Source organism: Myotis lucifugus, unplaced genomic scaffold (assembly GCF_000147115.1).
Source record: "Myotis lucifugus unplaced genomic scaffold, Myoluc2.0 scaffold_73, whole genome shotgun sequence".
NCBI lineage: Eukaryota > Metazoa > Chordata > Mammalia > Chiroptera > Vespertilionidae > Myotis > Myotis lucifugus.
Window position 1 is genome coordinate 4,746,539 of NW_005871121.1, and position 15,985 is coordinate 4,762,523.

The 15,985-nt window shown below is 39.7% G+C and overlaps 2 protein-coding genes across 2 annotated transcripts in view; one reads left to right on the forward strand and one right to left on the reverse strand.

The window, feature by feature from the left end:
* Positions 1 to 2,251, forward strand: part of AASS (aminoadipate-semialdehyde synthase) — a 60,560-nt gene extending 58,309 nt beyond the window's left edge. The window contains exon 22 of the mRNA XM_014457361.2: positions 2,119 to 2,251. Coding sequence (XP_014312847.1) covers positions 2,119 to 2,251 — 133 coding nt within the window. The remainder of the gene's footprint in view (positions 1 to 2,118) is intronic.
* A 3,835-nt stretch (positions 2,252 to 6,086) lies between these two features.
* Positions 6,087 to 15,985, reverse strand: part of PTPRZ1 (protein tyrosine phosphatase, receptor type Z1) — a 192,222-nt gene continuing 182,323 nt past the window's right edge. The window contains exons 26-32 of the mRNA XM_023755324.1: positions 14,619 to 14,712; positions 14,234 to 14,307; positions 13,374 to 13,502; positions 12,132 to 12,278; positions 10,218 to 10,360; positions 9,072 to 9,207; positions 6,087 to 7,025 (exon numbers count right to left, since the gene is read on the reverse strand). Coding sequence (XP_023611092.1) covers positions 6,885 to 7,025; positions 9,072 to 9,207; positions 10,218 to 10,360; positions 12,132 to 12,278; positions 13,374 to 13,502; positions 14,234 to 14,307; positions 14,619 to 14,712 — 864 coding nt within the window. The 3' untranslated portion in view covers positions 6,087 to 6,884. The remainder of the gene's footprint in view (positions 7,026 to 9,071; positions 9,208 to 10,217; positions 10,361 to 12,131; positions 12,279 to 13,373; positions 13,503 to 14,233; positions 14,308 to 14,618; positions 14,713 to 15,985) is intronic.

Sequence of the window (15,985 nt, forward strand, 5' to 3'; positions counted from 1 at the left end):
TCTATCATGTATTTTTTCACGTGTGTGTAAAAGTGATGATGATTGTATTATTTGTTAATTTATTGTGCGACTGTTTTCCTACAAGAATATATTTTCCTATATTCAGCAGACGAAGTTTCATCTTTTTAGATAGAAAATATTTCCTCAACATCACAGAAATGCAAAGGATCCTAAAAGACTACTACAATGATATGCCAACAAATTGAAAAACCTAGAAAACATGGATAAATTTTTGGAAACATACACCTTCCAAGACTGAGTCATGAAGAAATAGAAAATCTGAGTAGACCAATTATAGGTAATAAAATTGAATCAGTAAATTAAAAACTTCCCCCAAAGTCCAGGATCTGATGGCTTCCCAGGTGAATTCTACCAAACATTTAAGAAGCATTAACACTTACCTTTCTCAAATCATTCCAAGAAATTGGAGAGGAAGGAACACTTCCAAACTCATAGGAATAGATTGAGAGTCCAGAAATAACTCACTTTTATGGTCAATAGATTATTGAAAAGGTTACTAAGACAATTTACTAGAGAAAAATAGTGTTTTTATCTATTGGTGCTGGAACAACTGAATATCTACATGCTTAGAAATGAAGTTGGACCCTTACCTCACAGCACATATAAAAATTAAGTCAAAGCAAACCAAAGTCCTAAATATAAGAGCAAACACAATAAAACTATTAGGAAAAATTATAGGCATAAATCTTCATGACCTTGGTTTTATGGCAATAATTTCTTAAATAAATGAAACCAAAAGCACAAGAAACAAAAAGAAAAGAAAATTGGACATCATCAGAATAAAAAACCTTTGTGCTTCCAAGGGTACCATCGAAAAAGCAAAATGACAATCCACAGAATGAGAGAAAATGTTCGCAAATCATATATCAGGTAAGGGAGGAACTTGTATTTAGAATACATACAGAACTACTATAACCCAATAAAAAGACAAAGATCCCAAAGTAAAGAAATGGACAAAGGATCTGAATTGACAGTTCTCCAAAGAAGATAAACAAAAGGCTATAAGCACATAAAAAGATGCTCAACATCATTAGCTATCAGAGAAATGCAAATCAAACTTACAACGAGGCATCACTTCGTAATCACCAAGATGGTTGTAATAAAAGCTCGCTGGTGAGGATGTAGAGACATCGGAAGCCCTCATAAAGGCCTGATGGAAACGCAAAATGGTGCCGTTGCTTTGGAAAACAGTTCAGCGCAAAGGCTAAACATAGTTACCATATGGCCCAGCAATTCCACTCTTAGGTATATACACAAGAGAAATGAAAACATACTATGTCCATGCAAACTTGTAAAGAAATGTTTGTAACAGCATTATCCATGATAGCCAAAAATGAAAACAATCCAAACGTCAGTCAACTAATAAATGCATAAACAAAAGGTGGTGTATTCATACAATGGAATATTTGACAATAAGAAAATACATGAATTACTAATACCGGCTACAAGATGGATGGACCTGGAAAGCATTGTGCGAAGTGAAAGAAGCCAGACAGAAAAGGCCACATAGATGATTTCATTTACATAAAATGTCCAGATTAGTCAAATCTGTATGTAGAGAAACTAGATTAGAGGTTACTTAGAGCTGGAGATGAGTGGAAGTGACTACTGATGAGTTGGGGGTTCCTTTTTGGGGTGATGAAAATATTGTACAGTTGATTGTGGTAATGGTGGACAATTCTGAATATCTTAAAAAAAATCACTGAGTTATATACTTTGAATATACATTGTATGAGATGTGAATTAGATATCAAGTTGTTATAAAAGAGATTCGATTACAAATAAAACATTTGTTGACTCCTTGGGAAAAACATTATATATAACTAATAAAAATTTTATAATTAGTTATACATATAAACTAAATACCTGTTTGACTTTCACTGACTGTGTTCATATCCTGGCATCTAAAACTAATTCCACCCTTGAAATAGCAGAGATTAGATGTGGAGTATATGAAAGTCGAGAAAGCATCTATGCTATTTGAAAGGATCAACGTTGATTTAAGACCTGGTCCTACCTATCACAAATATGTACTATATGGAGAGCAATAATCTGTTAATGAGTAAAGACATTCTGTTATGGAGGTTTTTACCTCAGCATTGAGTTTAACATAATGAATTTGGAAATAGAACTTGATTCCACCCCCAACCTTGAAGAGTGCCCTGATGGAATGGGAACCAGGGAACTAGCACCTTGCTGGGAGTGGGAACTTGTTGAGATCTCGATATAATTAACTGCTTTGGGTCTTCTGATAACAATGATAAAGGGGATATGATCGCAAGGCTGGTTTAATGTCAGCGCTAGAAAAGGAAATGTCAATAAGCTCCAGTAAAGACATTGGCTTTCAGTAACAAACTTTCCAACAGAAATTTCGATAATAAAGATGGTGGTGGTAGGATCTGGGGATGAATGGATAGCTTATAGTTAATAAGCATATGACTCTATGGTCTATTTGCATATTAGGGTTTTATATATATAGGCTTTGAAGGCTAAGGGGGGTCAGAGCTGCTATTTTCTGCCTTTGTAGTGTGAATGCAGCCATTGATGGCACCTAAATGAGTGGACATGATTGGTACCATTAAAACTTTATGAAAACAGGTCATGGGCCGACTTGGCCCTTGAGCCATAGTTTGTGAACCCCTGGTCTAACCATGTTGGTAGGCTCAATGTCCACATCTTCCAGATCTTTCTACCTTCTTGGTCTCTTTCAGATTCTATTTTCTATTGTCCATTTTTTCTTGTCCTAGACCCTTGAGATAGTAGACCCTGGGCCTCTGAGAAGCACTGTGATTAGTTGTCCGATATGCTAGTTGTTTCTTTCTACATGAAATGAGGATAACAGACACTCACAGGATGGTTATAAAGGTTAATGAGAGAATAAAAGCCTGTTACCTAGATGTTCCAAAAGACTAGCATTCCCTCTTTAGCAATAACATTTTTGCCTGAAGTTTATGTTAAAGTTAATGAGATTTTAGCTTTGAGGTGTGTTTTTTTTTCAATCTTTTGGATAATTTTGGAGGACTCCTCCAACATCCATGCTGCTTAAATGAACTATAGATGTATCTGCCCCACAAGAATCTTAAAGTGGTCATAGAGTAGAAAGGACCAAAATAATAATTTGGCCAGGCTTCTGATGTTGCAGAAGAGAAAATGTGTCTTACAAAGTTAAATGACTTGAAATCTCTGCTATTTATAGCACATACTAGGGGCCCAGTGCACGAATTCATGCACCTTGGAAGAAACTGTGGGCCGCAAGGCTACAGTGGGCTCAGGGTCGGGTCTCGGCCCCTCCTCTGCACGTTCACCCAGCCCCTCCCACCACAGCCCCCAGTCCCCTCCCTGCTGGCAGCCCCGCTTCCACCGCTGCCACTCACACCTGCTGATGGCGCCAAGCGATCAGGACCGAAGCCGGTGCCAGCAGCGGGTGTGAGCAGCAGCTCTGGTGCCGGCAGCAGGTGTGAGTGGGGCTGTCACCGGCAGCGGGTGCGAGAGGCAGCTGCTGGCCCCGATCGTCCCTCAGGAGCAGGGGGAGATGGAGAAGCCTCTCGCACCCTCCCATGGTGTGCTGTCAGCAGGTGCCAGAGGCGGCTGCCGGCCCCAGCAGTGGGTGTGAGTGGGACTGGCACCAGCATCAGCTGTGAGCGCCGGGCGGGACCGTGGCGCATGCGGGAACAAAGAATTTCCAGTAACCACCAGACGCTCGCCCAGATGACAGCACCTGGCGCCCCTGCTCACCTGCTTCACCATCCTGCTGCAGCCGATGCCTGCCATCTTCCACACACACCCCTTGGTGGTCAGCGCACATAGCAACCGGTTGTTCCGTCGTTTGGTCTATTTGCATATTAGGGATATATATATATATTTCTATGTGTTCCAGCTTGCTTTCTGGGGATTTTTCATTTTCTTTCTGAGCATCCTTTTTACTGATGGTATTCATGGTTATTCGTGGCATTTGCTGGTCTCCTTTGTCCAGGCATGTATGGGTGTCTATATTAATGGCCCTTTCTAGCAGCTTTTGCTGAAGAGGTCTTTCTACTATTTTAAGTAGATATTGCTGAATCCCAAGATGTTTACCTCTGTTATCTCCCAGAGCTTACTGCCACAGCTTCTGTAAGACAGTACAGCCACACTGCTTGGGGGTGGGGTTTGTTTTGCCCTCACCATAATGGCAACCCCAGGCCTTCGTGGGGACCCTCCCCAAGAACCTGAACTGGGGATCAATCACAGAGGGAAGCAGCACTTATACTGCAATAACTTTTGGTTTACAGGTAATGTGCTCCTTTACTTGACACCAAGGGCAACGGGAGACGAGTTTTGGGAGTCCAAGGGGCAGCAGGGCTCTGTAGTTCCATTTTTTTGTCTGAAATTCCAACGCCCAACAGCAGACAGCCATGCACAGAACCCCGTGCCCTGTCAGTCATCTGCTGGCTCACTGTTCACTCTCCTTGCCCCGCTGGACTGCCCTCTGCTACTTTCTGCTCCTTCATGCCTAAGGCAGTGCCTGCCATCTCCAGCTTCCTCCCCTCATCTATTTATTCCCGGTTGTCCATCTTTAGATGCTTCAATTGGCGGGTCTCTTGAGCATGCCTCTGTATTGAGTAGGGAATTCTTTGTTGAATTAGAGTTGGTTAACTTGCTGAAATTTCAGTGGGAGAAGCCAAGGGGATCTCTCAGGCTGCCATTCCTCTGACATCACTCTTGTTTTTCTTTTAGGAAATGATAACCTTAGAAAAACTTGTTCATTATAATTTAACAACAAGGATGTCTAGATTCTTTAAACTGGTGTAGTGTGTTTCATTTACATGCCTTAACATTTAATACCACCTACTCACATGCCAATATTGTGCCAATGAGGTTACCTCTAATGTACCAGAATATTTTGCAATTAGCAAGTGAGTGAATAATATTAAATCATTTTAAATTTTAAAACAAAAGCTTTTCTTTATTTTGACAAATGTGTAGATTTTCCTTCCCACTTTTTCTAAAAAGTTAATTTCAATTCAATAAATGCTTAGTATGTCTGATTCTGTGTGCTATTTGTGAGTGGGATTTAATTCTAAGAAAATATTTTAAAATGTTTCTGCTTTTAAAGCAGGGGTGGGCAAACTTTTTGACTCGAGGGCCACAATGGGTTCTTAAACTGGACCGGAGGGCCGGAACAAAAGCATGGATGGAGTGTTTGTGTGAACTAATATAAATTCAAAGTAAACATCATTACATAAAAGGGTACGGTCTTTTTTTTTTTTAGTTTTATTCATTTCAAACGGGCCGTAGTTTGCCCACGGCTGTTTTAAAGAGATCTTATTTCCCATGTTTTGTGTATTAGATAACTGGTATGAGTCCTTTTAAGTGCTAACAAATTAGGGGGATTCAGATCAGAAATATGAAAATTAAGTAAGATCCTTATGGTGTGATACTAAGTAGTATATACATGTATTAAATGTTTGTACTCATTTTATATGAAGAAGCAGTTGCCATAAATTCTCAGGGAGTATAATACTGGAAGGATGGAATTTATGGTTCTGGTTTATTTAACTAAATAGCTGGATTATGTTCATTCTTAATACTTTCATGAGGGCACAGTTTCCAGTATCAAAGCAGGCTGGTTACCCATGATTCCCTGTTTTGTTGCTCTTGGGCTCCCCACAGCTGGTGGGTCCTGCTGATTTACCTTCACCTAAGTTTCCAAACCAGCGTAGCTTGTCCCTGACTGGCAAAGCTAACTCTCAGTTTGTTTTTCAACTAAAATTTCTCAACATTTCTTGGTATGTGGTGCCCTTAGCTTCCTGGTAACATTTTCCTAGCTCCACTAAGCCAAAAGACATACACAATGGTTCCCTTTATTACGTAATTAGGTCCACATAATTTCAGGTTAGTAGTTGTGCAGTGTCAGTACATGTTACTGTGTTGTCCTCAAACATGGGAAATTCTGTGAAGTCCCTGTGTGCCTCAGTGCAGTTTGGAATCACAGATCCACCTTTTTCATTTCCATCATCTCAGCAGGACCCTGCCCACCATTGGCAGTCACACAGGCTCTGGCACAACACTCCACAGGCAAATGCAAGTTGATGGCAATACTTATATTTATTTTTGCAATCCCTTCAATAAACCATTTGAACAATGTTGGGTAAGGTGTTATTTTCATAAAAACATATTCTTTCAAAACAAATGTATTTCTATTTTCCATAAAAGTTAAAATTACATGCTAAAACAGAGTTAACCACTGACATAACATGGAACAGTATCAGGAGACTCATAAAGCAAGACCAGACAGGAAACTATATCATTAAACTAAGCAATGACACAGAACTAGAAAACCGACTCAGTATTAAAATATAAAAATCTACGATTATAAATATAAATTTGGTCCATGGAGACACTAGAGCAGTATTTACAGTAAGTAGAAGATTATTTTGTACTTTAGGTGAATACTGCAGTTGTAAAATGTTGAATATCATAAGGAGCAGAGCATTTTATTTACAGTCTACTGTATTAAAAGTTATATTTCCAGCAAACCTGTTGCTTGCTACAAATACAGCTAAAAATTTGACACTAAACCAACATGTTTTCTGTAGTTTGGAATTCCTAATATCTATAAATTGAAAATTTCTGTTAAAATCAATACAAAAAACACCCTAATTCCATTCTTAGAAATACTGTAAAATTCAATCATTTTAGTTTAAGCACAATAAGTGAATTACAAGAAGTTCTGCAAAAAGGCACACATTGTTAATAATATAAATTTGGCAGCAGAATCCTATGTCATGAAAGTTACTGTCAGGTGATGGGAAAGAAAACAGGGAACAGAAAAATGGATTTTCCAGTCTACTTTGAGATAGGGAGTTTCGTCACCCCTCTCTGTGCTAAACTAAAGACTCTAAGCTCTCGGCTATATTTCCATCGGGCAAGGCTGCGCCATTACTGTCCAAAGAGGTGGATGGATTCTCTTCCTGCCTCGTGCTCACAAGGCTGAGGACTGCTTTGTAGAGAAACTGATACTGCTCCTAGGAAACAGAGAATGGGAGTTACAAACAGAAGCTCAGTGAAGACATCCATCTGTAAACGGAAGGAATACTTTTAGTGACACCTGGGCACTGTCCACGGAAGAGCTCTGTGTTAGGGGCTCTGTGATACTCAGCAACGGCACACAAGCTATATGAATGTCTTCTTCTGATGACATTTAAAATAGCTTTTTAATTGCCCTAGCCAGTTTAACTCAGTGGATAGAGCATCGGGCTTCGGACCGAAGAGCCCCAGGTTCAATTCCGGTCAAGGGCATGTACTTCGATTGCAGGCCCCTCCCAGGTCTGGGCCTTGGTTGGGCATGGGCAGGAGGCAACCAATTGATGTGTTTCTCTCACATCGATGTTTCTCTCTCTTTCTCTCTCTCTTCCACTCTCTCTAAAAAATCAATGGAAAAATATCCTCTGGTGAGGATAAAAAAAAACACAACTTTTTAATTAGCTAATATTCATTGTCCTAGAACCGTAGTCGGCAAACTACGGCTCGCGAGCCACATGCGGCTCTTTGGCCCCTTGAGTGTGGCTCTTCCTAAGCCTTAGGAGTACCCTAACTAAGTTAATAACAATGTATCTACCTATATAGTTTAAGTTTAAAAAATTTGGCTCTCAAAAGAAATTTCAATTGTTGTACTGTTGATATTTGGCTCTGTTGACTAATGAGTTTGCCGACCACTGTCCTAGAAAATTGGTCCACACACATTGGCTTATGGCAAGCACTCCGTCCTTATTCATTTACTTCATGGAGTCATTGAGAAGGCGATGTGACAGGGTTCTGTCAGTGACTGGTCAACTTGTGTGTAGCTCTCTGACATGGGGCACCTGTAACCCACTCCCAAATAAGGTGCTCATTCTCCGTTCTCTAGTTGTTATGGAAACCATTGGATTTGTTTATTAAGGGGGAGGACTGCACGTCAGTCAGCTGAGACACCCATGCAGAATGCAGGCCTTTCCCAAGATCCACTTATCCAGTATTCTTCACACCCTCCCCACCTGTCCGCACCGATCCCTGCTTTACCAAAGGTGAGCGAGCGTGTGCCCTGCTGAGGTTTCAGAGTAGAGACACAGTAGAATAGGTAGCTTTCCTCTTACAGATGCTGGTGTGGTTGTGGGGGGTAGGGGAAGGCAGCTGCAGAGAAAGTGAGTTGGGGACTAACATCATAGCAAACCATCCTTAGGACCACATGGGAACTGGTGCCCCATTGAATGCATCCTCAAAATGGGTGAAAGGACACCCTCTGGAAAGCAATTCCCTACAGGACAAGCTTGATACAACCCAACGGATCTGAATGAGATGTTTAATAGGGGCTCCTCTGAGGTGCAGGTATGCAGGGGTTACCTTGCCTTTGGCCAGTGGGTTTGAGCTGTAGCTCAAAAAATGGACCTTTTCTAAGTCCCTTATACATGCACAGACCACATAAGCTTCTCCCATTGGGCCACTTGAACTAAGTTCCCTATCGTCTTTTCAGCCCATATTTCTACAATAAAAACTTCCAAATTATTTCAGTGTCGAAACCAACTTCTCCAGATGTGCTGTATCTCTGTTTTGATCATCTGAGTCTCTTTTTCCAAGAATTAGCTGTTGTTAATTTCAGAAATTAAATTTCACTTGAAGGAAAAGTAAAAACTTCAAAAGTTTAAGACTTTTGGGTTTGTCTTCTGACGGTTCTCTGAGCTAGGCAGAACTTGAACTCTGGAAACGTAGCTATTTATTTTTGTTGGATAAATCAGGGTGTTGGTGCTTCTACTGGGGATATTTTGCAGAATTACAATAAACCTTGTAAAAAAAAAAGCACACATGTGATTTAAAATTTTTAGCCATAAATTTTCTAGAAGAAAAAATGTAAATGTTTCTTATTTATAGTTCCAGTTATATGGATTGGAGACAGAATAACTTATAATTCAGGCTGAAAACTACATCTAATGCTGTCAGTCAATGTAGCCTTTTTGATGTAGGATAAAATGATGTTGGCAGCCTCTAGGAAGTAAGTAGTAGCAGTGAGAAGATTGCTTCATTGCTTTGTTACTTACGATGTCCGCAAAGACTCCTGGCCTCATCAGATTAATCATCTTGGCTACCTGGTAGACATCCACGGAATTTTCTTTTTCTAGTTGGTGCATAAGGGTTGCCAGAGCACAGAAAGTTCCTGCTGTCACTCCTCCGTGCCTTGAAGCAAAGGAGAGGGACAGACTCCATTCAGATTCATCGGGCTTTCATATTTGGGACTCACAGAGAATGTACTCTTGACAACTTTGCCCTAAGAACACTGAGATTTCTAATGAATTGCTTCTCTTTATTGTGCAGAAAACTGTGGTTTATGGTTTATAGGACACTCAACAAGTGCTCATGATCTTAGTAATGAGATACTTTACAGAGAATTAAGATTTGCTTATACGAGGAGCTAGCAATAAATAAGAATGCTCTGACTAAGGTTATAATATGCATTACATATAACATGTATATAATATGTAATTCCAGCACACACATTTTTTTTTTTTTGCTTATAGCAAAAACCTGGAAAGACCTATTGGATAAAGATCTCTGTTTCTGCTAAATAAAAAATATATCAATTTTACTCCTATTCCAAGAAAGTTCATGGCTGAGAAATGTCTCTGATTAGCACCTGTAAAAATTCAAATGCTAAAACGAGTCATCAGCCCTAGCCAGTTTGGCTCAGTGGATAGAGTGTTGGCCCATGGACTGAAGAGTCTCAGGTTTGATTCCAGTCAAGGGCACGTACCTCGGTTGCTTGCTTCTCCCTAGCCCTGGTCAGGGCATGCACGGGAGGCAACCAATCAGTGTGTCTCTCTCACATGGATGTTTCTCTCTCTGTGTCTCTCTCTCTCCCTTCCACTCTCTCTAAAAATCAATAGAAAAATATCCTAGGGTGAGGATTAACTATAAATAAATCAATCAATCTAGACCATCACACAAAGGGCTCTTGGCATCCATTGCAAGAGCGCATTTTTGTGATCACACACCCATCTCCTGCCTTCAAGGGGAGCTCCAAGAGAAGTGAAAAAAAATTCCGTGTTCACCTTGTCTGTAAGAAGCAGATAATACACCCACACTGAATCACTACATTGGCCCAAAGCATTAGGTGAGTACAAAGAGCAGAAATCCGAGTACACCTAGGGGATGCTCAGGCACAACTTGATTTCGAGTGTGGAACTTACTCATCGTGGACAATCATGGGCCCATCCCTGCTGGCGGCTTCTTCTTTGATAAGACTTAGAAGTTCAAAAGTTTTACTAATGGGGCTATCTGGATTTGGCCACTTGGGACACTGAAAATGCCTCACTTCCAGTACATAATCATCCTATAACAAGAAAGAAAAAATCATGTGTTTAAAAGAATCAGATGGGTTACTGAGTAGAATAAGTGAGGAAAATCAGAAACCACAGGAAGGTGATGAAAGCCAACAGCACGCACAAGCGAGCAGCAGTGTCAGCCTGTCCTCCACAGAAGAGAGATGTTGCTGTGAGGCCACGCTGGTCACATATAGAAGCATCTCTTTCTTATTCTAACGATAAGCCTTATTTGTGGGATTATGCCAACCAAACCATGAAAGGATGTGCAAAAGATGTGTCTGTGATGCTAAATTTAAACTTACAAAAAGAAATCTTCAGTGTTAAAATTTATTTCAAAAATATCGTAGACTTTTTCAGTACCAGTATCACACAGGTTTAACTAAGGGGAAAAGAGACAGCAGGACACTGGGGAAGACGCTGGCAAGGAGGGTGGTGTTTGTTTCAACCTGGTCCCAGTTCTGATTCTTGCTTAAGTGACCAAGCAACCTGTGTGACTTTAAATCCCTTACACCTCAGACCTCCCGGCTCCTGAAGTGTACACAATCAAATGTTACATTTAAAAACAAGCAGCAGATGCCCAGCCGGCGTGGTTCAGTGGATAGAGTGTTGGCCTGCGGACTGAAGGGTCCCAGGTTCGGTTCTGATCAAGGGCATATGCCTGGGGTTTCGGACTGAATTTCCAGTAGGGGGTGTGCAGGAGGCAGCTGATCAATGATACTCATTATTGATGCTTCTATCTTTCCCTCTCCCTTCCTCTCTGAAATCAATAAAAATATATTTTAAAGAATAATTAAAAATAAATTAAAAAAGCAGCAGAACCAACATTTTATATGGAAGTGCAAAAGTCCAAAATATCCAAGATACAACTGAAGAAGATAGTCAATATAGGAAACTATCTCATTAGTATCACAAAGTCTTATATCCTATAAGAATGAACAAGACCCTATAGTTTTGGCTGAGGCATGAACAAAGAGACCAATATAATACATAGAGATCCAAGAAACAAGCCCATACATATACGAAAGAAATCTGATTTATTACTGAACTGGTATTGTTGATCACTACATGTGCTGGGACAATGGTTATCCACATGGAAAATAAGAAAATTGGACCTTGCCTCACAAAACATAATACAAAATGTCAATTTCAGGTGGAGCTATAAAACATTTAGGAAAAAGGGTAAAAAGATGATTTTTCAAGGTAAAAATGGATTTTTTAAAAAGGCACTAGATGATTTCCTTATAAAAGTAACAAGAACCTGGCCGGCATGGCTCAGTGGTTCAGCATAGGTCGACCTACTAGTATAAACCAGGAGGTCACGGTTTGATTCCCGGTTAGGGCACATGCCCAGGTTGCGGGCTCAATCTCCTGTAGGGGGTGTGCAGGAGACAGCTGATCAATGATTCTCTCTCATCATTGATGTTTCTATCTCCCTCTTCCTCTCCCTTCCTTTCTGAAATACATCATATATATATATATATGTATGTATATTATATATATATAATTTAATTTAGTAAAACAATTCTAGTTCACTGCACATTTTCAAAGCACTTCTTCACTTATCAGCTCATATATTCCTGGACAGCAATGCGTTAGTTTACTAGGTAATATGTTTTCCATTTTACTTAAGAGAATCCAAGGTAAAGTTAACACATGAGAATAAGGATTGATTCAACTTCTTTTTACTTTGTTTACTTTTATTGCTGGAAAAGATCCTTAAAAAGCATATATTTAAATGTGCTTAAGATGAAAAGTTTGTCATTTAGGTTATATCCATACCTGTGTAGCTTCTAAGATAAAATCTTGAATTAAAAGTTTTTCTTCATTAGACAGACACTTGTGTTCTTCAGCCATAAGAGTAACCTTAAAGCTTTCACAATTTATAGGCTCATCTTTATTTGGCCAATAAACAAATTCATCTTCTGCCTGGAGGATTAAAAACCAAAGAAAAAGCTAGATTTTAATAAAATTTCTTAATTAAGCAGGCTGTGAAATGAAGTTAACTGGTTGCCATAGAAAATTCAACACGTTTTTCTTTGAACTGCAAAATTTACTCTTAAGCCAGAACCGGTTTGGCTCGGTGTTCTTCAGCCATAAGAGTGACCTTGAAGCTTTCACAATTTATAGGCTCATCTTTATTTGGCCAATAAACAAATTCATCTTCTGCCTGGGGGGCGTGCAGGAGGCGGCTGATCGATGTTTCTCTCTCATCGATGTTTCTGGCTCTCTATCCCTCTCCCTTCCTCTCTGTAAAAAATCAATAAAATATATTTAAAAAAAAATTTACTCTTAAAATCTTGTGTCTTATAAACCAGATTGACCTGCAGAATAAAACTTAAGAACACAAATTATTGCTTTTTTGTTTCCTTAGTTTATCAATAACAAAGATTAGTTGTTGCTTCTATAATTGATAACTTAATAGATGAAAGTCAAGTGATTTTAAGAGCTCAGCAATTTACAGCATCATTTGGAATGGTCAGCATAACTTTATGGACAAGAAATGAATCTCAAGGTATATATGCAAAGGCTAAATGAGATATTAATAAGATTTTATTTTGGGGTTTCTCCAAATACATATGAATAGTAGCATAGGGCATCCATGATTTTCTGATACTAAAAAGTCCTTCGGATACTGGGAGTTCACTTTATTCCAAATTGGTCTTCTATGGATAGCCTCAAACTGAGGGAATCTCCAAATATCTTACAAAGTTTTATTAAAAATATATACAGTAGAAGCATATGGACTGACTTCATTCATGATTGTGATTGTAATTTTCTTAAACTGTGTCACAAAACACTTAAATTTAAATTAATTTCAACCTACCCTTATTTAAAACTGTCATTCAACAATTTCAGATCTGATTGCATAACCAAACCAGGCCCAGTAATAGTCAAAGTGCAACTCCAGTGACATTACTTTATTAGTTGAAAACATGACTGGTTTGTTTGCTGGACTTCCGGCTGTTGTGAGCTGATAGTTCTCCCTCAAGGAAAATACTAAAAGCGGCCTGAGGGCCTTACCATGTTTTGACCATCAGGAAGCATAACCACCAGCTGGGCGTTATGGTCCCATATCATCCTCCAGAAATCTTTGATGGTGTGGAGAAGGGGATGCTGCGTGATGATAAATTCGTTGCTCTGGTAATAACCCTACACAATCAGAAAGAAGGTAGATAAAACCTTGACATATGACTTTAAATATTCAGAAAACATCGGTAGGTTTATGGCCGTCTCTTCATTTTCAGATTGTGTTTATAAATAACAATGTGATTACTCCAGTCAGTGTTTAGGGGGCACTGCTCCATGCCAGGTATAACACTAAGCATTTCTTCCCCTTAAGTTGGTTACTCCTCCCAGCGGTACTACGGGATAGAAAATGCGATCCCCATTTTACAGATGATTAAGCAGATGCCCAAGTTCACACAGCCATCAGCTCTAGGAGCAGACTTATCAAAATGACTTATGAACCGTATCTCCTTCACTATATAGGGTGGAAATCTAGAGAAGAGTTACATTTCTCATTTCCCACAAGTCCCAGCGACAGCGTGCACATTTCACACCTCTGGCAACAGGGCACTTTGGTGTCCAGAGGCCCTCTGATGGATGAGCACATGTTTTGGGTCTCTTCATCAGCCCTGATGGTGTTTGCTCCCTGCACCTACTTACTTGCAGGTTTTCCCACTCCCAGCCTACATTACAGCATCAGGGAATGCTGTCGTCTATTGCTACTGCGGGTGGGGGGCCTGCCGTCATCAGATCTGACTTCTGTGCACCTGGGCTGCTGCCCATGTTCCCAGCTACTGCTTCAGGCAGCTCACTGTGGTTTGGGTTCTGGTAACACAAACTGGCAGGCAGTCTCCCCAGCGACTTCTCTGACTTACCATGATATAGGAGGCGTTGATGTAGTCTGTGCCTTCCCCGCTCAGGGACGAAATGCCAACCCGTGATCTTTCCACTGCAACACAAAGCATTCTGGGTAAACAACCGTGCCCCCCATGCTACACCTTCCCCTTCAGCCCCACATGGCAAAACACAGCTGCGTGTCTCAAGCTGAGTGTCTGACCTATAAGCTCACGTTACCATGTATTTTGCAGTTTTAGATGACACTTCAGGGTTTGAGAGTCCTTTTTAAAAGTTACATAATTAGAAAAATCTGAGTGTACTGCTTTTGTCCTGAAATGTACAAATATTGTCAAATTACTTACAAGGTTTGTATTCTAAACCAAAAAAAGTTTTTTTTTTTTTTCTAGATTCAACATATCCTACCAGGAATAATGGAAGAAGTTCTGTTCTTTTCCCTGTTGCATTGCTTTAGGGCTGTAGAATAGTCACTCTGCTGTATATTTGATTGACTCAGGAGCTGAGAATGGGAGTGAAGGAAAATACAGGTTATTTTTTATTTTATTAAAGTCACTCAAATACACACACATGCGCACACACACACCACACTCCTATACATACACAGCCCAACCAAGGTAAGATACTGAATATAAACATATCTGACTTTTTTTCAAGAATTCCTTGAACTAAACTTGTCTTAGGGAACTCCATGGCACATCTGTGTTTTACACCAGCGAAGTTGGAAGAAGCAGAGAACACTAGCTTCCTAGGTGACTTGCAGCACCGGGAAGACCTTCCCCATGGCTTCCTCAGTGGGTGTGCACTCTCCATTTCCTCTACTTAAATCTCGTGCAGTTGGGAGACAAGCTGCATACTGTGTGTGTGTGTGTGTGTGTGTGTGTGTGTGTGTAAATATATAGGGGTATAGTTGGATTTTATTCATTCTTTTAATACTCCATTACATGAATAATCTACTTGCTATTTATCTACTCCCCAATTACTGAATGTTCAGGTCATTTCCAATGTTTTGCTATGTCAAAATTTGTAGCAATGAATATCCCTTCTATATTTCTGAATGTTCACACATGTGAGGATTTCTACAGAGAATTAGGAGTCACCAGTGTTTAAGTCTTTTTTTAAAAAAAAAAAATTTTATTGATTTCAGAGAGGAAGGGAAAGGGAGAGAAAGATAGAAATATCAATGATGAGAAAGAATCATTGATCAGCTGCCTCCTGCATGCCCCTCACTGGGGATCGAGCCTGCAACCCAAGCATGTGCCCTTGACTGGAATCAAACCAGGGACTCATCAGTCCGCAGGCTGACACTCTATTCACTGAGCCAAACCAACTAGGGTGTCCAGTGCCTAAGTTTTGATATATAAAAAAGTGCTGTATCATGGTTTTGATTTGCATTTCCTTAATTATTGTGAGATGGAGTACTTTAATGTTCATCAGCCATTTAGGTTTCTTCTTTGAGGACTGTAGTTTCATATTTCTGCTTCACTGTCAGTTATTGATTTGTAGGGGTTTTTGATATCTTGAAGGTAAACCTATAGTCTGTTTAAAAAGTTGCAAATATCTTTGTTCTCTTTAATCACATAGACATTTACACCCAATGTATTCAGTTTTCCCTTAAGATTTTTGTAAATTATGTTTTTATTTAAAAATCCCTTCTTTATTCTGAACCCTTGAAAGGTATGTCCCTCTAATAGTTATAATAGTTAGCGTTCACCTTGAGGTACTTAAAATCCATCCTGAATAATTGTAGTGTTTGAGGTGTGGTAGGGGCCTAA